General features: G+C 43.7%; 2 protein-coding genes across 3 annotated transcripts in view; one reads left to right on the top strand and one right to left on the bottom strand.

Annotated features, from left to right (window-relative positions):
* Positions 1-163: 163 nt before the first annotated feature.
* UBA5 (ubiquitin like modifier activating enzyme 5) lies at positions 164-18,980 on the bottom strand. Of its 2 annotated transcripts, XM_068674556.1 has the most exons (12): positions 18,791-18,980; positions 18,238-18,283; positions 18,037-18,126; positions 16,759-16,868; positions 16,234-16,320; positions 6,900-6,984; positions 5,945-6,049; positions 5,730-5,857; positions 4,382-4,517; positions 3,607-3,682; positions 3,058-3,164; positions 164-2,458 (listed from the first exon to the last, which is right to left on the bottom strand). In XM_068674556.1, exons 1-12 carry the CDS (start codon positions 18,925-18,927, stop codon positions 2,375-2,377), a joined length of 1,191 nt encoding a protein of 396 aa, XP_068530657.1. In that variant the 5' UTR covers positions 18,928-18,980; the 3' UTR covers positions 164-2,374. The 2 variants fall into 2 exon arrangements, with proteins under 2 accessions (XP_068530657.1, XP_068530658.1); XM_068674557.1 differs by lacking the exon at positions 18,791-18,980 and having other exon boundaries at positions 18,042-18,126; positions 18,238-18,285.
* A 384-nt stretch (positions 18,981-19,364) lies between these two features.
* Positions 19,365-27,304, top strand: part of ACAD11 (acyl-CoA dehydrogenase family member 11) — a 28,582-nt gene continuing 20,642 nt past the window's right edge. The window contains exons 1-9 of the mRNA XM_068674555.1: positions 19,365-19,577; positions 21,037-21,136; positions 21,393-21,518; positions 22,923-23,084; positions 23,311-23,475; positions 24,676-24,823; positions 25,430-25,551; positions 26,253-26,359; positions 26,498-26,624. Coding sequence (XP_068530656.1) covers positions 19,441-19,577; positions 21,037-21,136; positions 21,393-21,518; positions 22,923-23,084; positions 23,311-23,475; positions 24,676-24,823; positions 25,430-25,551; positions 26,253-26,359; positions 26,498-26,624 — 1,194 coding nt within the window. The 5' untranslated portion in view covers positions 19,365-19,440. The remainder of the gene's footprint in view (positions 19,578-21,036; positions 21,137-21,392; positions 21,519-22,922; positions 23,085-23,310; positions 23,476-24,675; positions 24,824-25,429; positions 25,552-26,252; positions 26,360-26,497; positions 26,625-27,304) is intronic.

Genomic DNA, 27,304 nt, shown 5'->3' with positions numbered 1-27,304 from the left:
AAGTTTAATAGTAAGTACAATAGGACTGCAATTAATAATGGAGGGTCTTCTAGGCTGTGTGTTGGCCATAAGCTGATGTGGCTATGGTCATGGCACTCTAAGACCATTGTTCATGTATTTGTAGTTGACCTCACAGACTTCAAAAAAACAAGAGATGTGTAGATCTGGTATAAGCCAAATTTTGCAATTTATTTAATACTTGAACACCTCAAAGCAGAAAGTCTTCAATTTCAATAGCGTTTTAATCATACGTATCATCTCAGTAACATTCATGATACACTGTAAAAAATTAGAGCTTTGTTTACAAGATTGCCAAAAAACAAAGCTGGAGAAAAACAGTGCAATATGCCTGATTTCTTAGTTCATAACAAAAGTCATAAATTGTCCATTAGATTTTATGGGTAGAACAGATTATAGTTGTAAATATCTTTTTAATTGGAAAAAGATTGTTAAAGCTGCTTTTTTTGTTGTTTGCTCTGATGTTATTTCGAAATACTTCTAACTATTGACACATACAGTCTTATCACAGTATTTTCTACTTCAGATCTTTCTTGTATATGCAAGTTGAATGCCTGAAATTAACATAAAAACCATTTTGCGTATTCTGTACATACGAAAATGTATTAATTTGGTCATGAAACTGTACATGAAGTAAAATGGTAAACAGTTGCTTCTTATAAAGCTGTCAATTAGTTGAGTCTAGTTTAACTAAGCTGATGTAGAAATGAGTCAACCATTTGGTTGCCTCAATCTTCAGCATCAAACATGTGCCTCACTTTGACTGTTCCCAACAGAAAGGTAGTTTCTCACAAAGAAATGTAACGCTTAAATTGACACTTAGATCACACTAACGTAGACTTAGTGACACTGATTCAAGTATGTACCTTTTTAACGATCTCGTTTTGTTTCCCTTTCCTTGATACAATTCATTTTTTACATGTTTTCTCCAAAACTGAACTCAATCCACAAAACACCTTCCATTTTACAGAACAAGAAAAAAACCTTCACCAACTTCAAAGATGATTTTTGTTTAAATAATATAATCTAGCGCTAGCTATGGAGGAAATGCGTCTTGAAGCCTGTTACGGTTGCTTAGAAATCAGAAACAAATTTTTAAGTATTCATTCAAGCTACCCTAAGAAACAGAAGCACCTCCAAAATATTACCCTTTTTTTGTGTTGGTTGGATAAGGGTATCAGCTAGTTCTGTGTTAGCTGCACCATGCTGTAAAAAGGTTTTTGAACAACACAAATTATAAATACTTATATCGCATTGCAGATGCTAAAACCTACATTCTAAATTACATCTGAACAGTGATGATGTTCTGGACCAGACACCCAGAACAGTTAAAATATTTGAAGTTGGTATTTCCAGGTCTGTAGGATACTGGCACTACATACTGTACATTTACAGGTCAGTTTAACACAGGATAATTTAAAAGTTAATACTACCATATTAACATTATTTACAAGACAAATACAGTAAATCAGCAACTCAACTTAGACATCTGCAACACTAAATGTTTAGAGCATCTAATTTTAGAAGCTTTCCTATGTAAACTCAGATTTAAATATACCCCCATATGGAGGTAGATCAAACTAATCTTTTAGAAACCAACAAAACCCCAGAAATTTTGATTTTCACAGAGAAAGTCTCTTGTGCATTCCAGTGTTACTTGGAATTCTTACCCATTTTGCCATGAAAAACATCTGCCAGCTGAAGTATATCTAGTCTACCAGCATGACTATCTACCAACAAAAGACTTAGGTTGCAATATACTGAAAGTATTATCACATACAGGCAGCTAACAATGAACAAGCAGTAGTAAGAAGTGACAAAAACAGGGAAATTTGTATAAGTTAAGGCTGATGAAAAGGCTGAAAAGGTCCATTTACTCACTAAACATACCCACAGCACAATCCATGCAAAGGCTCTGTTAAAGTCCCGTGAACGACTAATACAAATGCATGGAAAAACAAACAGCAGTATGAGTGAGGCACTGTCAGCTGCTCTCGACCTACTCTATCCACTCCAGCCAGCAGATTTCATCTTTCACGTGTCCTAAACTATGTGTTTTTATAACCTGATACTGCATATAACATGCTATGCATACTTTTATTAATTTATCCCTCTCTAAATTTCCATTGATTACCTGCAGTCAGCAATGCTGAGAAACTAAAACTTACAGTAGCTTAAAGATGAGAATATACAACAGAACATAAACAAGGTTAGGTCTGTCTGCTTCCCACCTCTGTAACAGTTCCATTTAATCAGATATGTAAAGATAAGCTTCATTGGAGGAAAAAAAAAAAAAAGTCCACTCAAGATTTGATGTCAATCCAAACTCCCAAATTTGTGGTTAGTATTTGTTTTGCTACAGGTTTCGCATTTTGGCCATGAGTTCTTCCAGGCTTTCTTCAGATTCAGCCACTGTTTCTTCAGCTACTGGATTCTCTTCCTAGTAGTAAGAGGAAAAAGAGGTCAGCAACAGAAGTAGCACACAAAATAACCTCCATATGTAAAGTAAGCTTTATTGCAGGTATGCCATGCTTCCAAAACCAAGCACTCAAATTACAGCACTCAACTGATTTACAGCAAACTGGTCTACAAATTGGAAACTCTATTCTGACTGGAAATTTGAATGTTCTGGAGAGATTCTGTGTTCCCCAGGTGTACTAACTACACTTTGACTACACATACTTAAAAAAAGGTAAATATCTTGAAGTACTAGTTGTCAAAATATTAACTGAGAAATTTGTATTTCCTTGCCTTCCTGCTCCTCCTCCTTCCCCTCCCCCCCCCCAAATTCACTCCTGACACCTCAAAACCACACTGACACTAACCTATGTTTGAAGTGATACATTTCACAGAAACACAGAACTGGACCACAGAAGACACCAGTTGGATGTGCTGAGGTTCAGTTTTACTGGCGTTAAAGTTTATTTTATTAATCTTTATTTTAAGGTTTGACGGATAACCACAGCAGCCAGTCTCATAAATTTAATGTGTAAGACTTATTAATAAAAGTAGCGTGTTTGTAAATAATAAATATATTACCTTGTTTGGTATAGTATATGCTACAGTAATTCCCTCAGGAAGATCAGGTACCGGACCAGACGCAGCCTTCAGCTCATCTTCTGAAATTTCTGATACTAATTCGATCCCTTTGGAATTGAAAATTTTATTAGCAGAGTTCTTTAATAATCACCACGTTATAACAAGAAAAAAACTGCAGCAACTTTTTTGAAATAGAAATAAAATGTAAAGACCTTTGATTTCAACTACTTAATTCCCATTATCAATGCTACGTTTTCCCTTTATGATATATAAAACACTCCCATACACCTAACTTACAGATAAGAGTAGCTAAATATTTTATTCAAACATTGTTAAATAGTTGAACCTAAAACTTGCTAATCATATTAAAACTAGATCAATTTGTTTTAGCATTACTGTCCAAAGCTGTGAAAAAAGTTAGCAGTAATTAAACAATGTAACTTCCAAAAATAGGATGTATGAGAGGTCTACAGTGTGTTAACCCAAAAGAAAGAATTTAAATGGTGTTCCCAATACCAAGCTTCAGTTAGTCTCCATCTGAGTACCTACCCCAGTCATTGTCTTCATGCACTATTTCTTCTTCCTGCTCAGTCACTTCTTGCTTTGGTTGTGCAGCTACCTTTTTCTGAAGGAAAAAAAAAAGACACATAGTATATGTAGCAGTCTGATTTTTAACAACAGGATGGATCAAACTGAAATATTAAAAAGTATAAATATTAGGTTTGAATGAGATACGCAGTCACCATTTAGAAGTTTGTTAGGCATAAAAAGACAAAATGCCTGCAAATTAAAAAAGACCATTAACACTCAACAATATTGCTCAACCTTTCTGGCAGTCATATTATTACACGGGAAAAACAAACAAACAAACAAAATGATATAACTGTATGCAAATTTTTATGTCTACCTTTTTAAATGTTAATAGAATCATCGAATAGTTCAGGTTGGAAAGCACCTTAAAGATCTACTTCCAACCCCTGGCCCAGGTGCAGGACCTTGCACTTGGCCTTGTTGAACCTCATGAGGCTCGCACAGGGCCACCTCTCAAGCCTGTCCAGGTCCCTCTGGATGGCAGCCCTTCCCTCCTGCATGTCAACCACACCACACAGCTTGGTGTCATCAGCAAACTTGCTGAGGGTGCACTCAATCCACCGAACAAAGATGTCAGTTATCTTAAAGGAAACATCTTGAAGTACTATGTTTGTAAAAAGCATGCAATCATCTGCAGACAAGGCTGCTGAAAATTTGGAGCAATGCTGAAGGTCTTCTTTTACTACAGATCCATAGCTTGCTTTGTTCTTAAGAGTGTAAGAAAGGAAAATACCTTATAAATTTCCTGCTGTTTCCTGCAATTTTGGTCACTGCATTGTGGGTTTGGCTTCATCGCCATAGTTGGAAAGAAATCCTGCATCGCATTGTAACCAAGATAATAACTCACAGTACCAAAATTTAAAAGATACCTAGAAACACAAATAGAGAAACCAGGTCCTTACACACAGGTACAAATGTAACAAAGAACTTTTAGAATACACTTACATACCTGTGACCAGCGGAGTTGTAAAAAATCACTATAGTTGTCTTAAAATAAGGTGTAGTCACCTGACAACAGTATAACTTCATCAACACAGAGCCTGGTCCTCTTGTGGTGTAAGTGTGTGACCCAGTGTCTCAGAAATAAATATGTCTAGAGCAGTATGTAAGCAGCTTTCTCCTGTGCCTTAATTCATTGCTTGCAACACTCAGGTGCCCTATATTTCAGAGGCAGAATTTTTAACCGATCAGAACCTGTTTAATTATCTTTACGTAGGGTCATATTTGCAATGAAAATAAAGATTTAAATTAAGCTGCAATGTTTGCATTCTTCATTACAGAAAAACATCTGCTGGGGTGCAATTTTATGTAATGCCTCTTGCTGCACAGCTGAAAAATGGAACTTCTTTGTTTATAGATATGAATTTTCTGGACAACTGATAAAAGCAAGCTAAGGCTTGTCTAAATAAGATCTTATTCTCAAAGCATAAATATGATTAAAAGCTTAAATGATAATACCGCATACAGTTATTTTTGAAGTTTAAACAGGCAATTGAAGAAAACCCCAAAAAAGGTTATTATGCTGAACAAAGTTGGCAAGTTTTGTTAAAAAGATGCTGGGGAAAGATGGTGCATCATTTTGAAAACAAGTGTGAAGTCATTCAAAAATTTTCTCTGCTGATACCTGCAGTTCTTAGTAGCTGTAGTCAAGTGACAGTACCTTTTAAATTCACCTCAAATTTCTAGGATATGAATATTGCAAGATAAATTATTTCTTCTTCATCCATGTAAGAATGTCAAAGATTATAGTTAGTCCTCTAACATTTTTGTTTACAGCTGCTCAATGATGTTAAATGGGAGCTTGTTTAAATACCAAAATAAGAAAAATAAATAAAAATGTGTGTGTGTACACAGAGCAAGAAAAAATAGTAGGAAAACTCTAAAGACTTTTCCTTGCCCCTGAAGAGTTCTACTAAAAACAGCACTTACAATGTGCATCAGCTGTGTCTGATGATACTAATACCTTTAGGAAATAAGCCACACGTACATTAAAAGAATCAGACCCATCACTGTGAAAGGTTCCTTCAGGTTTTTCTCTCTTATGGTGCTGTGCATTGCATAGGACCAACCCAGACACTTACTTGAGAACATTTTGTACGAGAATTCCTGCCACAACACCCATAGTTGTAGGAAGACTAGCTGCACAAACTCCTTCTCGTTTTAACGTTTTCTCATCAATATTTGCAGCAACTACAAGCGGAGGAGCACACTGAAAGGAAATCAAGAAATTCAGTTTAAACAAAATGTCCTGCTTTAAAAGAAAGACAAACCAGCAATTCAGCTGAGCTGCACATACCGCAAAACAAGCAGATTCACCAGGTATGATAAGCTGTATGTGTCCTGACACTGCATTTTCACTCACTCCAGATTCCATCCAGATTTGTCCAAGTTCATTGCAGGCCTTATAAACACAAAGATACACACATCAATCAGCACTGTAGAAGTTTAACGAATAAAATAAGTAGTAAATTGAGAATGATTAAACACATTGACCTTCCTGGCTTAAGACAGAAAGTCTACAATTGGAAAGAAGATGAAAAGGTAGAACAGAAATTGTTTATCAAGAGTGAAACGACAAATTAAATTTGTTTTCATGAAGCTAGGCCTTAGTAATTTCCTGGGGACCTGAGAGTTTTGAACAAATACAGGCATTAGAGATCTAGTTACCCACACTAGAGAACCTAATAGCAAAAACTACTTATAATGGCATGCTTTCAGAGGCCCAGATCCAGCCTATCTGTGTATGTTCAGTGCACACAATTGGTATATTAAGTTAGCTGAAGGATAACAGAAAACATGCATTTGGCATACACACTGCATTGACTGCAGCTGTAAAGAAAAACAGTATGATTAGGTACACAGCCTTAAAACATTTTCAGTATACAAAAAGGTTATGTAAAGTATACAATTAGCTATACACAGTATTAAAAATTTTGTTCGATTTAATGTAGCAGGATTTGATAATGCTTTTGTATAAGATGATTTGGAAATACAGTGAGGACTTAAAACACAATCCTTTTTCTAGCTACAAGATGCTGGTAACTTACACGACTACGTTTATATTTACGAACATAAAACCTGTCTTACAAGGACTAGATAAAAGATCGAATTCTGTTTCCTTAAATCAAGGAAAAACTTTTTTTTAGAAGACTCTTGATAGGCTCCTGTCTTTTCTGTGGTCCCCACAATTCCTAACAATATTTATAAGAGGAAAATTGACCTCCATAAGCTCCTATCTTAGATGGTCTTACCGTGTTAATTGCCATGCGAGCTTCAAAGTTGTCCACACAGCTTAGAACAAGATCAACAGGCTTCCCTTCCTCTAACGCACCATTACTGCAATAGGTATCAGAAGTTTGCGTGAAATTGGTGGCAGAACATAACACCAACACAACAATCAACATCTTTCTTTAAAGTACAGAACCACATAGGACGTATAGTTACAATCACAGCATCATAGAAACACAAGGTTGCAAAGGACCTACAAGATCATCTAGCCCAACCATCCTCCCATCACCAATACTACCCACTAAGCTACTAAATCATTATCTCGTAGCACTTTGTCCAGGCGTTTCTTGAACACCGTGAGGGATGGTGACTCCACCACCTCCCTGGGCAGGCTGTTCCAGTGCCTGACCACTCTTTGAGAGAATTTTTTTTTCCTGTTATCTAATCTAAATCTCCCCAGGCGCAACTTGTGGCCATTCCCTTGAGTCCTATCATTAGTTATCTGAGAGAAGAGGCTGACCCCCTCCTCACAACCTCCCTGCAGGTAGTTGTAGAGAGCAATGAGGTCTCCCCTGAGCCTCCTCTTCTCCAGACTAAACAACCCCAGTTCCCTCAGTTGCTCCTCAAAGGACTTGTGCTCCAGGCCTTTCACCAGCTTCGTAGCCCTTCTCTGGACACGCTCCAAGGCCTCAATGTCCTTCTGGTAGTGAGAGGCCCAAAGCTGAACACAGCACTCGACGTGCGGCCTCACCAGAGCAGAGTACAGGGGGACAATCACCTTCCTGCTCCTGCTGGCTACACTACTCCTGATACAAGCCAGGATGCCACTGACCTTGTTGGCCGCCTGGGCACACTGCTGCATCGTGTTCAGCCAATCATCGATCAACACTCCCAGGTCCCTTTCCTATTCACAGTCTTCTAGCCACTCTGCCCCAATCCTGTAGCACTGTGTCGTGGTTTAACCCGGCCGGCAGCTAAACACCACGCAGCCGTTCGCTCACCCTCCCCCCTCCCTCTCTGGGACGGGGGAGAGAAATGGAAAGTGAAGCCCGTGAGTTGAGATAAAGACAGTTTAATAAGACAGGAAAATAATAATAACAAAATAATAATAACAATAATAACAATAATAATAATATGGTGATAATAGGGAAAATAATAATAATATGTACAAACAAGTGATGCACAATGCAATTGCTCACCACTCGCTGACCGATGCCCAGCCTAACCCCGAGCAGTCCGGCCCCCTCCCCCCAGCTAGCCACCCCCATATATTGTTTAGCATGACGTCAGATGGTATGGAATACCCCTTTGGCTAGTTTGGGTCACCTGTCCTGGGTCTGTCCCCTCCCAGCTCTTACTGCACCCCCAGCCTGCCCGTTGGCAGGACAGAGCAAAAGGCTAAGATGTCCTTGGCTTAGTATAAGCACTGCTCTGCAACAATTAAAGCATCGGGGTGTTATCAGCACTCTTCTCATCCTAAGCCAAAACACAGCATTCCACCAGCTACTAGGAAGAAAATTAATTCTGTGCTAACTGAAACCAGGACACACTGCATGGGGTCATTGTGGCCAAAATGCAGGAGCCGGCCCTTGGCCTTATTAAACCTCAACCCATCAGCTTCAGCCCAGCAATCCAGCCTCTCCAGATCCCTCTGAAAGGCCACCCTACCCTCAGGCAGATTGACACTACCTCCCAAATTGGTGTCATCTACAAACTTAATGAGGATACGCTCAATCCCCTCATCCAGGTCATCAATAAAGATATTAAACAAGAGAGGCCCCAATACCGAGCCCTGGGGGACATCACTTGTAACGGGAGGCCAGCTGGACTTAACTCCATTAACCGCTAGCCACTGGGCACGTCCCTCCAGCCAGTTCTTTACCCAAGAAGAGTGTACCTGTCCAGGCCACAGGCAGCCAGTTTCCCCAGGAGAATACTGTGGGAGACTGTGTCAAAGGCTTTGCTGAAGTCTAAGTAGACTACAACAACCTTTCCCTCATCTACCAGTCTGGTCACACGATTACAGCAGATGATGTTGGACAAGCATGACCTGCCTTTTGTGAACCTCAGATGGCTGGGCCTGATCCCCTGGATGCCACATGCGTGCTGCGTGATCTCACCCAAGATGACTTTCTCCATAACTTTCCCTGGAACCGAGGTCAGGCTGACAAGCCTGTAGTTCCCTGGGTCCTCCTTATGACCCTTCTTGTAGATGGGAGTCACATCAGCAAGCTCCAATCCTCTGGGACCTCTCCAGACAACCAGGAACACTGATAGATGGTGGAAAATGGCTTGGCAATCACCTCCACCAACTCCCTTGGCACCCTAGGGTGAAGCCTGTCTGGTCCCATGGACTTGTGACACTCCAGGTGGAGGAGCAGGTCTCTAACTGCATCCTGGATTGCAGGGGGTGATTCTCTACCTCAATCACAGGGGACATCCAGGTCAGGCAGTAAAGTACCCTGAAGATAACAGATCCAACTATTAAAGACAGGTGTAAAGAAGGTGTTGAGAACCTCAGCCTTATCCTCAGTGATCACATTCCCTGCTTCATCAAGTAAAGGATAAAAATTCTCTTTGGTTCTTCTCTTGCCGTTAATATATTTATAAAATGATTTCTTGTTCTTTTTTACTGCAGTGGACAATCTGAGTTCAAGCTGGGCTTTTGGCTTTCTAATTTCCTCTCTGCATATCGTAGCAACTTCCTTGTAGTTGCCCCAAGTAGCCTGCCCAATCTTCCAGAGGACGTAGACTCTCTTCTGGAGTCTCAACAGAAGTTCCTGGTTCATCCACACTGGTCTTCTTTCTCTCCAGCTCACCTGACAGGACTCAGGAACAGCCTGCTCCTGAGCCTTTAAGATTTCTGTCCTGAGGAGCGTCCAGGTTTCCTGGACTCGTTTGCCCTTTGGGAATGACTCCCAAGGGAGCCCTGCAATAAGTTACCTGAATAGGTCAAAGTCTGCCCTCTGAAGTTCAATACAGCAGTTTAGCTAGTTACCCTTTGAACAAAACACATGCAATCAAACCAGGATAAAATTAGCACCTTAGATCTACAGCAGAAATAGCTGTAAACTGAGGCTGGGATTTACATGCAAATACAAGGGCATTTTAGATTAATATAATGTTTATATAGTGTACACCCATAGTAAAAAATATTAGGAAATTTGCATCTTTGTAGAACATATCTGCAACTGAAATTTAGTTATTTCAGAATTTATCTATGAGATTCCCTAAGAAGTATTTTCTTTCTTCTTATTATAAAATTGTCCTGGATTTGTCTCGGAGAGGGTTAATTTTCCTCATAAGAGCGGGTATGGAACTGGCTTCTTGATTTCGGAAGAGGGTGATGCTGACAACACACCGCTCTTTTAGTTGTCGCAGAGCACTGCTTACACAGAGCCAAGGCCGTTCCAGCTGCCCACACCACTCTGCCAGCCAGGAGGCTGCGGGTGCACCAGGAGCTGGGAGGGGACGCAGCCAGGACAGCTGGCCCAAACTGGCCAGAGCCATGTCCCATACCCTATGGGGTCGTGCTGAAGACTGGGACTGAGCAGGTTGGCCAGAGTGTGGCTACTGCCGCGCGGGGTCTGTCTGGGCATCATCACTCAGTGGGCAGTGAGCAATTGCATTGTGCGTCACCGTGCATTCATCCTGGAGGAGAGAAAGCTCGGCGGGATCGTAGCAGTGTCTAGACATCCCCAAAGGGAGGATGCAAACAAGACGGAGCCAGGCTCTTGTCAGCGGTGCCCAGCGGCCGGACAGCTCTAGGTGGCCCTGCTTCAGCAGGGGGTTGGAGCAGATGACCTCCAGAGGTCCCTTCCATCCCCAGCCCTTCTGGGAGCTTCGTTCTGGGTAAAAAACAGGGCCCTTTTATACCACTGACACAGAAGATGGCGTAGGATGCCACCACGTAACAAGTGAGGTACTGCTCAATTCTATCTTCCACCTGAGACAGCCAAGAGGTTGCGGTGCTCCTGGTTTTCTCTAAACAATCCTAGGTTTCTCATGCATATTCCCACTGTCCCTGGCCAATTTCCACCTTCCCAGGTGGAAAGTTGTTCCTCAGTTTCTTGATGCGTCCTCATCAATGGTGGAACGCAAAAAGCGGTGTCACTTTCCAAGACTCCTTTGGGAGAATTAGCAAGTAGGTATTCTTTATGAAGAACACTGGGTATGTGGGGGATAATTCCACCCAACACGTACAGCTAAGCAAGACAAGGAGTACTTATTTATGGTACGGGGATATCCATATTTATGCAGTTCACAAGAAAAGGCAGGATTTATGCTAATGGTTTCTCAGAACTAATTATCATATTGTCCCTCCTGCTGTTGCAGGTCAGGTAACCTCTGGTGGTTGCACTTCGGGGCTTTCTGATGAACGCTCATCGTCTTCTTCATCTCATATTTCTCTCCTTTCTGTTTTGCGCATGCTCAGTCATTGTTTAACTGCTTCAGCACTTTCAGTCTTTGAAAAACTCAGCCTACTTAATTAAGTTCTACTTTGGGCACCATGTTCCTTCTTCAGCCTGGATTTTGTGCATAGAGCTGAATCTTCTTATCACGTGAGGCCGATACAACAACCGAGCAATTTAAACTTTTGGGCTGCTCCCGTTCCCAACACCTTCCCACTCCCATGTTGACTTCCCATCCCCCAAATGACTTCTCACCCCTAAGTCTCACTCACGGACCCGCCACCCACAGCCATTCCCCATCAGGAGCAGACACCCCCAGACCAATTCATGGCGGGGACAGCAGCGGAGGGCTGTGGCCAGCCCCCTTCCTTCCCCCCCAGCCCCTCCTGCCGAGCGACGCGGGAAGAAGTGCAGGCAGAGGCTGTGCAGGGTGGAAGAGTGGTAATTTATTCTTCCTGGGGGAATCGTGGCTGCCACCCCCAGCCCATCCCCAGGCGAGGCCCGGCCGCCTGCTCAGGCGGGGGGCCCGTCCTGCCGGCCCGCGTGGTCCCCGCTTCCCGGCTCCTCCTGCCGCACCCTGTGCAGCCAGGATGTGTCCCCGACTTCGGCGTCCTGCGGGGAGCTTGGCAGTCTGCGCCCGACCTGCCCCGCGTGCCAGGAGAAGCTTCTCTCCAGTCTGCGGCCCGTGGAGGGGCTGCGCGCCCTGCGCCGGGGCGAGACGCTGCGGGAGCGGTAGTTGGAGGGGCTCCTCCCCCGCTGCCCCCTCTGCTGCTGCTGCTGCTGCCGCCGCCCCAGCCGCTCATTCCGCTGGAACCTTCCGCGGGGTCTTCGGGCCAGGCGCACCACTGCTACGATGGGCCCGCGGCACATCGGGCAGGTGTCCCTTCCCTCTGCCCAGAGGTGGATGCACTCCAGGCAAAAGGAGTGCCTGCAGGGGTCCACTCGAGCTGCGCTGGCAAGCGGGCCCAGGCAGATGGGGCACTCCTCGGGCTGCTCCTGCCGCCAGCTCATGGTTCCTGCAGCTGCCGCAAGGTGCAGATGGTCGTCCTGTGGGGGAGGCTGCCCTGCTGCCGGGCGCTCAGCAGCAGCCCAGGGTCTTCAGCACCTCGATGTCTCGCGGGTCGCCGGCAGGAACTTGACGCCTCACGTGCCACCAGGAGGACTACTGCAGAGAGAAGCAGGAAGAAAATGTTGTATCAGCAAGCAGACATTCGCTTTCTAGGTTCAACCAAGTTGTCTAGAGTGCTGTAGCAGTAACTGTTCTGTGTATGGATTGCAAACATGGCTGTTAGAGCAGCAAATATGCTTATGGTTGGTTATACGTGGCAAGACTACGCTGAGGCCAGATGAGGTACATGGATGTCTGTGGATTGGAGAACATTACCGAAGGCCCTTGATGGCTCGCGTGCAACAACAATGGCTTCGCGAATGCCTCTAGCACCAGCTCCGCCCGTCTCTCTCTTTCCAGCCGTGGAGACTCGAGCTCTCGCCTACCACCAGCCGGACTGGCCGCAGGCGCCCCGCGCAGGGCATTTATAGGCAGCCCCCTTCTGTGAGGCCAGAGGGGACATCACAAAGGTTTCGGGGTACCCCTGAGGGCAGCACTGACTTGATGGGAGTCTCAGGTATTTCAAGTGACACTTTATTCTTGATACCTCAGTGCCCTCTCCTTGGCCCAGTCCTGGATTCTACCTCTTCCGAGATGGCTTTTCTTAATTAGCCTGATACCGCTCTCCGCTTGGCACCTGTCAGCGTGGAGCAGCCATCTCAAGTCTCACAACGTTCAGGTGACCTCTGTCAGTGCTGCCCTCAGGGACACCCCAGACCCTGCTGATGTCACCTCTGGCCTCACAGAAGGGGGCTGCCTATAAATGCCCTGCGCGGGGCGCCTGCGGCCAGTCCGGCTGGTGGTAGGCGAGAGCTCGAGTCTCCACGGCTGGAAGGAGAGAGAGAGGCGGAGCTATTGCTAGAAGCATACGCGAAGCCATTGTTGTTGCACGCGAGCCATCAAGGGCCTTCGGTAACGCTCTCACACCTACAGACATCCATGTACCTCATCTGGCCTAAGCCTAGTCTGTGTTTGCAATCCATGCACAGACTGCTGACAGCTACAGCACTCTAGACAACGTGGTAGAACCTAGAAAGCGAATGTCTGCTTGCTGATACAACATTTTCTTCCTGCTTCTCTCTGCAGTTGTCCTCCTGGTGGCACGTGAGGCGTCAAGTTCCTGCCGGTGATCCGCAAGGCGAGGGAGGTGCTGAAGACCCTGGGCTGCTGCTGAGCGCCCGGCAGCAGGGCAGCCTCCCCCACAGGACGACCATCTGCACCTTGCGGCAGCTGCAGGAACCATGAGCTGGCGGCAGGAGCAGCCCGAGGAGTGCCCCATCTGCCTGGGCCCGCTTGCCAGCGCAGCTCGCGTGGACCCCTGCAGGCACTCCTTTTGCCTGGAGTGCATCCACCTCTGGGCAGAGGGAAGAGACACCTGCCCGATGTGCCGCGGGCCCATCGTAGCAGTGGTGCGCCTGGCCCGAAGACCCCGCGGAAGGTTCCAGCGGAATGAGCGGCTGGGGCGGCGGCAGCAGCAGCAGCAGCAGAGGGGGCAGCGGGGGAGGAGCCCCTCCAACTACCGCTCCCGCAGCGTCTCGCCCCGGCGCAGGGCGCGCAGCCCCTCCACGGGGCGCAGACTGGAGAGAAGCTTCTCCTGGCACGCGGGGCAGGTCGGGCGCAGACTGCCAAGCTCCCCGCAGGACGCCGAAGTCGGGGACACATCCTGGCTGCACAGGGTGCGGCAGGAGGAGCCGGGAAGCGGGGACCACGCGGGCCGGCAGGACGGGCCCCCCGCCTGAGCAGGCGGCCGGGCCTCGCCTGGGGATGGGCTGGGGGTGGCAGCCACGATTCCCCCAGGAAGAATAAATTACCACTCTTCCACCCTGCACAGCCTCTGCCTGCACTTCTTCCCGCATCGCTCGGCAGGAGGGGGGTTGAGGGGGGGGAAGGGGGCTGGACACAGCCCTCCCCTGCTGTCCCCGCCATGAATTGGTTTGGGGATGTCTGCTCCTGATGGGGAATGGCTGTGGGTGGCGGGTCCGTGAGTGAGACTTAGGGGTGAGAAGTCATTTGGGGGATGGGAAGTCAACATGGGAGTGCAAAGGTGTTGGGAACGGGAGCAGACGCATGGTGACGTAGCCCAACTGGAAAAAAGGCTGACAGCCCAAGTCTCCTAAAAGCCTGGCAGCAGAGAATGCCTGCCAGCTGCGGAAGCGGGCCTGGCAACCTGCAGCATCCCTGGAAGGTGCTGCTGGCCTCCTGCAAGTGCAGCCTAAGGGTACCTGAGGACCAGAGACTGTCTCCAGGTGCCACCACCAAGGGCAAAAGCAGGGAACTACAAGAGCAATGGGCTGTCTGAGAAGGAGGAACGGCTCTGGGAAAGGCGCCATTCCCAGAGACTAGGAAGCATCGGTGTCTATCACTCGTCTCAGGTGAAACACAGAAATTAGCAGCAGCTTTTGGCTGCTCTAAGGAGGTGGTGTCCTCTGCTCTCTTCTGTCTCTCTTAATAGAAAAAGGACTCCTTCTCGACCCTAAATGGAGCGCCTCTCCCCCTCAGAACTTCTTGTGCTGCACAAATTGTTCTTGCCTACATGACATCTGAAGCCCATTGAACCTTTGCTGGGGATGCCCGGCTGACTCCAATCTCTGTGATGGGAGCCTCACGTCTTTGCAGTGACACTTTGTTCTTGATTCCTTGGGGCCCACTCCTGGGTTTGGTCTCTTCCAAGATGGCTTTTCTTAATTAGCCCGACACCTCTCTCCACACTTGCCTTGAATCACAGAATGTTGGCTAGTGGGGGGTTGTGGCCATGTGTAATAATGAGAACTTTTCAGCAAAGAAAGCCTCCGTGCCCTTGGGTATCGCAGCATCCTACCAACTCCCACTTGCCATCTCTCCACATTCACAGGCCAGGGGCATCCCTGCAGGGCTCAGCGCGTCGGAAGGTCACGGCATGAACTTCACTGTTGTCAGAAGCGCCATTTCATAAAACGTGCACTCCAGGATGCTTTTGAGGAGGTGGTAGAAGAACACTGGGAGGTGCACGAGGCTGTCCTGGTTTCAGCTGGGACAGAGTTCATTGTCTTCCCAGCAGCTGCTACGGAGCTGGCTTCTTGATTTCGGACAAGAGTGATGCTGACAACACACCGATCTTTTAGTTGTCGCAGAGCGCTGCTTACACAGAGCCAAGGCCGTTCCAGCTGCCCACACCGCCCTGCCAGCCAGGAGGCTGCGGGTGCACCAGGAGCTGGGAGGGGACGCAGCCAGGACAGCTGGCCCAAACTGGCCAGAGCCATGTCCCATACCCTATGGGGTCGTGTTCAGCAATTAACATGGGCTGGCTGGCCAGGGTGGGGGGGAGGAAGAACTGCTTGGGGACAGAGTGGGCGTTGGTGATGAGCAGCATCACTTGCTTTGTACACGTTAATATTATTTCTCTTCCTGTCCTACTAAACTGTCTTTATCTCAACCCACAAGCTATCACTTTTTCCCCCACCTCTGATTGTCTCCCCCATCCCACTGGGGGCAGAGGAGGGGTGTGGACGGAGCAAACAGCCGTTTGGTGCTGAGCTGCCAGCTGGGTTAATCCACAGCAAAAGCATAAGTGAAAATATCCCAGAGCAGTCAAAGTATGACCTGATCTGTTCTCTGCTATGGGAAAAGCCAGCTTTGGTTAGAGGTCCAAAGAGGTATTAATACAAAATAGAGCTATGGAACATTAAAAATAAATGCCATCTGGAGAAAAGGTCTAGGCAGAAGTGTCTGCATACACATGTATTTCCCACCGGTTTTCAGTTAGCAGTTATTAAATAAGAAAAATAAATAAAAATGTAATGCTGTATTTAGAACTACGTATCAGAAGTTAGCCATTTGCTTTTGTTGAAAAATTTTTACCTTATTCTATCCATGAAATGTTCAAAGTTGTCCAGTGTTGTGATGTTGTAGTTATGTACTTCAAACTGAACATCAGGATTAATATTTCTAATAGAGGAAACAAAATGAGTCAATGTCAATAAAGACAATAATTTGCATTTCACTCCCTGACTTCACGAGTGCTGCTACAGTCTTAAGCTTCCAGTCCAAGGGCACAAATGCACTCAGATTTGTCAAAAGTTCACAATTTGATGATGAGAAAAAAGAAAACTAAAGCAACCAAACAACAACCCCGCCCTCCAAGTTCCTGAAGCAGTATAGTTTATATCAAACTTCTCAGTAAAATTAGCTATATGTGAAAGTAGATTCACGTTAAGGCTCTGGGCAGGATAAAAATGTCCTTAAAGTATCAGCTATTCCCACAGCCATTTTATACTCAAATGTCTAAATTAGAGCTTGCTACCTTGCAAGTGATTAAGAGTTGAACATTTTTCTGTAGCAGCATCCCGGATAAATGCACTGCGTACCCACTTCTCTAAGTCATACCTCAAGGTATCCTCTGCTGCTTGCACTTTACTTAATCCAGCTTGATGAGGTTGGAAGAAGAGTCTGTTCATGTTTGCCAGTTCCACTTTGTCATAATCAAACAGAAGAAGCTACAATAAAAATTGCATTAACATGTGAATCTCCAAATACTTGGCAAACAGAGCACTATAGCAAACCATTTTAAACAGAAAATTATAAAAAGAACAACAACAACACACACTCAAATAAATGACACCCTCCAGTTCAACTCGTTTCATATGTAAAAGTTACCAATACTGTAAATGTGAAAGACTGAATTCTAGCTGCCAGTCACCAGGAAATGATTTATGAAGTCACGAAAACTGCTGTTGTTTGTTTTTTAAAAAGCAGCAATTTGAACTGGCTCATTTGATCTAAACTAAAAATATTCAGCAGACTATCAACACGGACATTAACACCTCTCTCACATTCCTACTTGCCATTATGACATTAGCTAAAATGTGTCAGTTTTTTCACTTGTTCTTCAAAAGCAATTAACTTAAAATACCTACAGATTACACAGGTATGTTGATTATCATAAATTCTGATTCAATAGCCCAACATCCTAAGTAAAAGATGCTGATCTACAGGAAATTCTCCTTCAGAGGAAGGGAGAACAAACTTTGCAATAAGAGAATTGCATCACCTCTGTATTAAGAAACTTCTTAAGTTCCAAGAGTAAATGGTGAGGTTCAGCCTGGAAATGCAAACATCTAAACCATTCCCCAAATTCCTCCTTTTAAAGGAAAGCCTGTTGACTCAGTAGGTTCTTGTTATCTATACACACATTATTATTAAGTCTGCTAAATTTTTACTTCTGTCACATCATGAACTGATTTTTGTGGTAAAAATGTCTGACATCTACTGCAGCACAATTTCTTGAATATCAACTTGTTCTCATAATGTAGGATTTAATCTTCTACATGAGCTACCTCCTCCTTTTTCCCCATTTTAACTTCCTGTTGCAGTAATCCAGTATGGTTATTAGATAGATGGATTCATATCTGAGCACAGAGAAGACAAGCATCTGAACAAGAATAGTCCACACGATAGAGGATCAAGCCCCAAATAGATCAATTTTGCTAACATAAGAACAATGCAGACTCTTCATTTGTGATTTTACTGAAGTGCTTTTCCTAAGTGTTTTCTTCACAGTACATTTATTCGGGCAAAATCAACTGAGGGAAACTGAATCAAACTCTTTATAAAGAAGACTAGTCCATCTGCTATAATGAGGTAGAAGAAGAAAACTTATATTACCTTACCAATGCCACACCTTGTCAACATTTCAGCAGTCACGCTGCCAACTCCGCCAACACCTACTACCGCAACTGTAAAGGTACGGATTTTCTGCGGAAAGAAATAAGGTACGGATCAGCACATCAAAGGCGATCCTCACAGGTCCAGGCGGGTGGTGAGAGGAGAAAATATGGGGCTGTTTTAACGCAGATACAAACCTACCTCATAATCTTGGACAATTCCCATTCTTTTCAGTGCCATCAAGCGACTACAAAGAAAAACAGCAATATTAGGTAGAAGATGCTCTTTCTAATAACAATTTTGCTCTTTGGACATCTAAAAGTTGTTGCTTAAAAAAAAAACAGCTGGCAATGCAGCAAACTCAAGCCTGCTGTTTTCATTGCAGTAGCGATTGCCAGCTGGATAGGGTCTGAATGAGGGAGTAGAAGCTTTCCTATTAGGAAAAAGAATTAAGTGTTGACCCTGAAGAAAATTACATGCTTATCCTGTCAGTATGAGCAAGATTAACGAGTCAGAGAGGGTCTGTAACTATATCAGGAAACGAATCTCACATTTAAAAGAGGAAACTCTCCACTTTAACGAACCATATGTCAACAGATCAGTGAAAACATTTTTCTGAAAAAACTTTTTTCTGTTTTTTTTTGAAACCAGCCCCCTAGAACCGCTCAGGCTGCCACAGCCCTCCAGGCCCCCCCCACACCCCCCATACCCCCTCAGCACCCCCCTAGGGCCCCCCTCACCCCCGGGGCCGCACCTGTAGGGGTTGGAATCCGTCACCTCGGCGCTCATGGCCTCGATGCGCGGCCTGGGCGCCCCCCGGCCGCCCCTCTCCCGGGCCAGCTCCTCCTCCAGCTCCCGCAGCCGCTGCTGCAGCCGCCTCAGCTCCGCCATCCCCGCGCCACGTCGGGCCCCTCAGCGCTTCCGCCGGTGCCCCCCCGCCCGCCTGCCCCCCCGCCTCCCGCCGCCTCAGCCAGCGTTCCCACCGCGCCGGGGCAGCCCGCGGCGGGCAGCGGGGAGAGGGAGGGCTCTGCTGGAGCCCCGGGGCACGGAGCGGTGTGAGGGGAAAGGCAAAACGCCATGGGAGGAGCTGCCGGTAGCAGCGGGACCGCGGGAGGGGGAGGTCGGAACGCGGAGTCGCGGAGCGGGGAAGCGTTTCCCTGACGGACCCGGCAGGCAGCGGTTGCCGCGGCAACGCCGGGCGGGGCCGCTCCGCGATTTGCGTAGCGGGAGCGCAATCAGCGCTCCGCAATCTGCGTAGCTTGAGTGCAATCAGCGCTCCGCAATTTGCGTAGCGGCGCCGAGGGGCGGGGCCGCTCCGCGAGTTGCGTAGCGGGACGGGGAGGAGGCGAGAGCGGGGCCGCTCCGCCAGTTGCGCAGCGTACGCCGGCGGCGCAGCTGCCCGAGATGGCGGCGGAGCCGGGCACCAGCGAGGTGAGGCGGCAGCACCGCTTCGACGCCTGCCGGCTGGAGCGGCTCCTGTGCCGCCGCCTGGCCGGCTTCCCGCAGCAGCCCGAGGGGGCTCTGGAAGTCAGGCAGTACAGGTGAGGGGCAGCCTCTCGCCTCGTCCCCGTTGGCGAGCTGCGGGCGGCTGTGGGGGCAAAGCTCGGCGCGGGGAGCGGGCTGGGAGCGCTGTGGCGCTGGGCGAGCCCCCCCGGTGCCCCTCAGACCTGCTGCCCGGAGGCTCTTATTAGTCCTTAAAACAAGCCTTGCGCTGCTGGGGTGCCACCCCTGGGCTCTTCACCGGAGCTCCGGCTCGTTTGGGTTCTGCATAGTGGTGTGACTTCAGATCAGGAGCTAAATGTTAAAAAGATAAGCTCAAAAACCCCACACCGCGTTAATTCCACTGTAAACACGTCCTCAAACACTCCACCTGCAGCTGTCTCTAAGAAACAGTAGACAATTTTTTATCGTCTTCTACTGCAAATACAAAACACCCACTGAATCCTTACCTATACCCTAATTTTCATGGGTACTGCAATCGAGACTTAGGGAGGGGCCTAATGAGAATAGCTAATAGTAAAATCTTTTTTTTTTTTTTTTTTAAGCATTCTAAATGCTTTTGCTGTGATATTTGTCTTGTGGTTCCACGTAAAGACCAGCTAATTGAATCTCTTCTGTGCCCAGCAGAGTATCTGTGCAGTACACCTGTTGAGCTGTTCTATACTCTACCCCCTAACAGGATCCTGGAGGGTGGAAATGTCCAGGGAAACATGAGGGCAAACATTCGTTTGATTTTAATTTTCTGTTAGTTGTATAATCTTTTATTGGACTAAGTTAGAATAGGTCCTGAAAATGATCCAGAACGAGGAGGGGGTGGCATGTAGATGAGCTCTCTGAGGAAAATGAGGATCGATGAGCTTGATGAGGATCTGATGGACAAGGTGTCACAAACAGTTTAACTAGGTTGTTTTCTTTTACACAGGCACATGTGAGAAGCGTGTGCTTTCCTTGTCACTGCAGTGTTCATTCTTCAGAACTTCACAGTTGCTGTAGGCAGTTTCCTAAGCATAGGACATGGATGAGAACAGATGATCAGGCCTGCCTGCAGTGGGGTTTGGTGCTAGAATCCATGAGTGATTTGGAAAGATTTTTCTATGATTATATTGTTAAAAATAGAGCTTACCAAGGAACAATACAGTAATGAGCAAGTATGAATTCTGCTTGAAACCTTGAACACATTAATAATACCTATTTAGGGTAGAGAGGTAAATGCTATCTCAATTTTGCAGGAGGAAAAATTGAATATCTTTGACTTCTCCACAGTGAAAGAAGACATTTTTCTTTGAGGTATAGATAGAACCTCTGACTTCTGATTTTGTGGGCTGTTACTTGCATCTTTTTAAGACTATATTTGAAAGAAAACTTAAAAAAAAAAAAGCCATTCTTGTCTTGCCATTTTGTTCAGGCCTTGTCACAGTAAGTTTTGCACCATTTCCATTACAAGTCTGCAGATTTGCAAGTACTTGAAACTGTAAGTAATTAGAACCTTTCTCTGTGCAGCTCAGGCCAGTCAAATCCAACCTTTTATCTTCGGAAGGGTGAGAAGGCTTACGTGCTCAGGAAGAAGCCCCATGGCCCCCTTTTACCTAGAGCTCACAAGGTAAGCAACATTTCTCAGCAAGCTCTTAAATCCCTTTTGCAGGTCGATTAAGTTCTTCCCATACGTGATGGTGCAGCATATTGCAGTGATTGTTGGATAAGTCTAGGTGTGCCTCAGATTACTTGGATTGTTTCCAATTTTCTGTGCTGTACACTTAACACGTAAGAGGATAGATTTGTCATTACATGTATTCAGTAAGATGATGATTTATGCTTAGGAGCTGTTCACTGAAACTAATTTTCTGTGTCTTCTTCAGGTTGATAGAGAATATCATGTGCAGAAAGCCTTATTTGCAGCTGGATTTCCAGTCCCTGAGCCCCTGTTGTATTGCAGTGATGTCTCTGTCATTGGAACAGAATTTTATGTCATGCAGCATGTGCAGGTCGGTCAGCCAATGTGGCAGAGTTTCTTTTCATTCTCCATACTACAAGCTGCTTTTAAATTGTCTAAAACTTATTGAAGCGTACCAGGGAATACCAATATAAATAATCCTCTCATATTTTTAAAAAGTGCTAGCTGACAGAGATTCTTAGTGATTTCAGCTTCTCCAGAGCTTATTTCCATCTCCTCCAAAATATTCTGCTCATTATTTAACATTTTCTCAATTGAGCTTTCAGAAGAATGTCGTGAAATGACTCCATATTGCTGCTGTGAAAAATGTACACGTAATTCAGAGGGAGAACAGTCAAACTATAAAGTTATATGAAATTATTGGATGTCCTGGAACATATTTGTTACTGGAAATAGTAATGACATAAATCACATTTTTCTTTAAAACTGAACGGGATTCCAGCTCAGGCACTACTTTCAAAAGGAACGTAGCATAGCTCTGTGGTCCATCACTGTAGGTGTGCCATGGCTGAGTTGATACTGTTTCTACTAGATTTGGGTGATTCTAAGTTTTCTGTATCGTGTCTTTTTTTTTCTTGTGGGACAAGGATTTGAATTTAGGCCTCATCTCTTTCATCACATCCTCTTCTGTCTGCCTTTGCTTGTTTGACAAGTTGAGGTGTGTGCCAACATGTAGACAGTGCAGGGCTTTGGGAAATTTAGGCTCCATGAAGAGCTGAAGCCCTGAGAAACATGTTTGTGCAAAAATTCCCAGTTGTCTCTTACGTGTTCTGGGACACCCGTGGTGTGATATTTGAGTTCTAAGGAAAAGTGTTCAAAGTTTAAATTAAGAGCATGTACAAAAAAGGAAGGAAATTGGGAAGATTATGGGCTATCATATAAATGTGTTTGATATATATTTACACTGAAGTGTATTAAGAAAAAAAAGTTGGTGAGTTATGTCCAAAATTATGATTTGGTTAGTAGTGTTATGGGTTCTCTCTGGTACATTATCTTAAAAGTTGTCTAATAATCCAAAAAATAAACGTATTAAATTTTATTATTCTGTCATCAGGTTGACTAGGAAATTAGAAATTTAAGAGTTTGTGGGCCAGTTAGGGATAATACAGTAACATTATTATTATTTTTTTGGCAGTACTTTCAAGTGTGAGGATGTCTGATTGCGTGCTCTAGTTCAGACTTTTATCTACTGAATATATCTCTCTTATTTTAATTGGCTTCCAATAGATATTCTGCATACTAATGATTGGGATTACTGTGAATCCCTTCGTCTGTCACGGGCAAAGAATAAAACAAATGAGGGAGGAATTTTAGATTGTACAGGAACTACTGGTTCACTGCATTTGGTTTGGCTCCTGAAATACATGTATATAGCTGTACTTCTCTTCATCTGCTGTGTGCATCTCACCAAATATCTGATTTATGATGTCTCTAGGGTCGCATCTTCCGAGACCTCTCGCTGCCAGAAGTGGGCCCAGCAGAGCGTTCTGCGTTGTACATTGCAATGATAGAAACATTGGCCCAGTTGCACTCCTTTGATTTGCAGTCGTTGGGTCTCCAAGAATATGGCAGAGGTCCAGGATACTGCAGAAGACAGGTAGAGCTTTTTGAAAAATTCTCGTTTTGTCAGGTCTTTGAAGATTTATTTGAGTGGCAAGCTAACTTGCAAGCTAATTGGTTAATTTTAAATTACTTTTAAAAGTAACCATCATATTTTGATTACTAGATGTCTTCATTTAGTTCAAGTATTTATGCACAGTACAAAGTTAATGCTGCATTCAGATCATTTCTGTAATGCTGTTAAAATGTTCGTATTTTTTCAGGTATCAACTTGGAAAAGACAATATGATGCAGCTGCTCATACAGATATTCCTGCCATGAACCAGCTGGCTGAGTGGTTAGCAAACAACTTGCCAGCTGATGATAATGAAGAAACCCTGATTCATGGGGACTTCAGAATAGATAACATCATTTTCCACCCAACAGAGGTATTCGAAACATATTTGTGCATTTAACACTTTTTATTTCTCCATTTGTTCATACTTGAAATGGGACTTAGAGGTGTTTTGGTCATGATTTGCTCTACATCAATGTAAAGACTACGGAGAAGAAGTACACGTGGATATCTAGTTATTTGCTGTCTTAGCTATCATTCAAAACTGATTGACTCTTTGCAAATCTTAATACAAACAATAATTCCATCCCCTATATGTTTAGATTATACATCTTTGAAAGAAACAGAGGAGAACTGGACTCCTCCACGTGCTCTTTGTACAGTACTTGGGTACTTAATGTGTTGATTAGCTCTAGTGTCTACTTGAAAGTCCAGAAAAATATCATTTTACGTTAATCCTACTGAATTCAGTGCAACTGAAGGACTTACTGAAGACTCATTAAGCTGATTAAGAATCTAATCCAGAGCCCATGGAAATCTGTGGTAGGGCTTCAGTTCATCTCCGTGGCTTTTGGGGTTGTGCCTGTGTGCTAGGTCCCCTTTGTCATCTGTTGCCTGCGTGGTCCAGTAACTCCCCAGAATCTAAGCGAGTTGGCAGAGGGGACTGACTTGCAGCAAGGAGGCTGACTCAGCTCCTGGATTGCACCATGAAAACGCAACAGATCCCAATGATTCCTGCTGTTGTGCATAGATCAGTTGATAGAAGTTGGCTGTAGGTTTAAATATGCTGTTTGACTCCACAAACAGAGAATCTGGCAGTCTTGCAGACTCTCCTAGCAGTTCCTGCTACGGTCAGAAGAGCTGACCAAATTATATACAGGGCCTCTTAAACAATCTGTAGGAACTGTTCCTGTATATGCAGGCACGGCCATGTAGGAAAGTTTTTTGTACATAGTTTAAGACTAGGACAGTTCAGAAGTTTCTGACAGGGAGAATATTCAAAAATGTAGAATTTAAAACAGATTTTCATTGGAAAAAGGCCTTGTTTTCTGCCACTGTGTGAATGTTAATTTTTTGCAGATCTTTATGAAGTGCTAAATGGAACTACTTTTGCTGTAGACAGTGCATGTTTTTAATTTTAAACACATAGTAACCCAATAAAGATCTTGGATACTAAGTGTGTTGTACATTTGTGGACGAAGAGTTTTCTATTGTTCTGATTGTTCACTGGAGGATTTTATTTTTATTTCTGATTTTATCTTTATTTTTAAAATTTTTATTATTTTTATTTAAGGCTCGTGTTTTGGCAGTGCTGGACTGGGAACTTTCAACCACTGGTCATCCTCTAGCAGATTTAGCCTATGCTACTATGTTCTACTTTTGGCCTACGTCTCTTAAAGGCTTAGGTCAAGGAACTGTCTTCAATTTCAAAGACACTATAGGTATGAAATTATAATCTTTTTGCCTTTGTGAATTCTGTGGTTGATATGTATTTGATGTGTGACTTTTTATAAACACTAATTAAAAGTTAAATTAATAAATACACCATTCTGCACTTGAAGAGAACTTTTCTGCAGTTTTCTTCACTGTAGATGTGCCAATAGTAAAGTTTAAGGTAGTTCTGTTTTAATAGAATATGGGTAAGCCATAGTACGTTAATTCAATAAAAGTTTATTTTGAACCTTTCTTATAAAGATAATGGAGGCAAACATAAATTTAAATATAAATTTATGTTGATAATTGAAAAAAATAAAATCAACTGTGGTGCAATAATTTCCTAATTGGAGTGGTGGTTGGGGAGGAGTAAGGAAGTGTTATGTTTACTTTTTTTACTTATATGTTTCCTTTTGGTTCTCTACCTCTCAGAACATGAGAAATGATAAATCTTTTTTTTTGTTTGTTTGTTTGTTTGTTTGTTTTTACTATATTAATGGAATGTCTCAGCTGAAAAAACTGTTTAAATATTTGAAGAATCAGATGGAAAAATCCTTGAAAATGTTGAGCATCCTAACATACTCTTTCTCTCTCGTTTTTATTTTTTTTAATAGTGAACCCTTCATTTGAAGAACTGATTTCTATTTACTGTCGCTGCCGGGGTATTAGCACTACTTTCTCCAACTTCAATTTCTTTCTTGCTTTGTCATTTTTTAAAATGGCAGGGATATCGCAGGTAACACACTCACATTTTCTGACATGTTACATTTTTATTACGAGTGTTTGTAGGTCAGTAATATTTTTTCAAAGTAAGATTTTTTTTAAATAACTGGAAACCTATTTCAGTTTATTCCTGTAGAAGAAGTATCTTAGATGCTTATGACAGATAACTCTCCAGCATAGAATTTGTTCTTCATAAAGTACATTGTGTTAGATACTCAGCTGTCCTAAGGCGTGAGTATATTTTTAGGAGTTGCAGCAGAAGTTCAGTTTACCAAATGTGATATAAGCAACCTATTCTTAATTTGGATTACAAGTGTATATGTGTGTAGTTAATGTGATTGTGGTTTTGGTAATCATACATGTATATTGCTGTCAGTTGGCTTAAGGGACAGGCAGGGCTTGCTCGCAGAATCAGCGTAGATGTACTCTTTTTGCTCTACTAATTTTTGTGTTTTTCCTTCAGTTTGGGGGCTTAATAACCACTTTAGCTTTGTTTCTTTTTGTTTTGTGGGCTCAGCCTCTCCACTATATATCAGAAATGGACTGAAAGCAGTATGAATATATCGCTGTAAAATCTGTTTGGGTGCTATTTTTTTTCCTATTAAGAATACGCATGTTTAAGTGTAATTTCATAGTTGAAGAATTCACCAATCTAAAACGGAGACATTTTAAATTGCCTAACTATACCACATACGCCTTTATTTTTGGTTGTAGGGTGTGTATGCTAGATACCTCATTGGAAATGCTTCTGCAGAGAATAGTCATGAATTTGCTAAGATGGTGCAGCCTTTGGCAGAAAAAGGGTTAGAACTCTCAAAAAGGTAAGAGGTGGTCTAAACTACTGGTCAAAAGCAAGGCAAAGCTTTTACAACGCCTTATTTAAATGCTTGTATAAGGCAGCTTATATTATAAGGGAAAATCAAGTCTTATATTGGATGTTCACGTTGGATGTTCTTTAGATTGTCTTTCAGCAGCAGCACACATGACAGAATTTCTGGAGAGTTGTTCCATCAAAGTAAGAAAGGTGAAGAAATTCTGCTGAAAGTAAAGCAGTTCATGAAGCAGCATGTATATCCAGCTGAGAAGGTAAAAGCTTTTTGTAAACTTATTTATAAATGAGTATTTTATGAGAAGAGTTTATAAAAATGTTAACTGTGTATGGAAGTTTTATCATCCTATGTTGCTTTTTTTCTTTTCCAGAACTACCTTTTTTTTCATGCGCTCATGTTTGTGGCATTGCAAAGTGTTAACAGAAATCCTTACAGTCTGCCTGATTTATTTTTTTTTGCAGATGTAAAATGCTGTATGCATTGTTAATGAAAATTAAAAGTTACTTTTTAAACTTTTCAAGGTTTAAGAAGTACTCTTAAAGAAAAACTTTCTTAAAAAAAAAATTCTAACATACCTTTAACAAAAGCCTTAGAACTCTTACGGTATGAAGATGCTTATTTATTTCCAGTGTTGTACAGACACTTAAGTGCTGTGTTACTTTTCTTTAGGAAGATCACAGTCAATGTTCAACCTCATAAGCTCAAAATCCTGCTTAGGTTTTTGTCTCCTTTTCTCTTAAGAATTAATTTGCTTTTCAGTTCCAAGGAGAAGCAAAATCAGGACAGCACTTTGGTTTCCCTTTATTTTAGTTGATATAGAATTCACATCTGTGTGGCCAGGATGTTTAGCCTCTCCTAGGTATATTTTTAAAGCTCTTTTTATTGGTACTGTGGCATCTTTTAATGAAAATACTTATTAACTCTGCTGTGTTGTCA

This window comes from Anas acuta, chromosome 2 (genome assembly GCF_963932015.1).
Source record: "Anas acuta chromosome 2, bAnaAcu1.1, whole genome shotgun sequence".
Taxonomy (NCBI): Eukaryota; Metazoa; Chordata; class Aves; order Anseriformes; family Anatidae; genus Anas; species Anas acuta.
The sequence above is the reverse complement of the archived record's forward strand: the minus strand, read 5'-3'. Positions and strand labels throughout refer to the sequence as shown.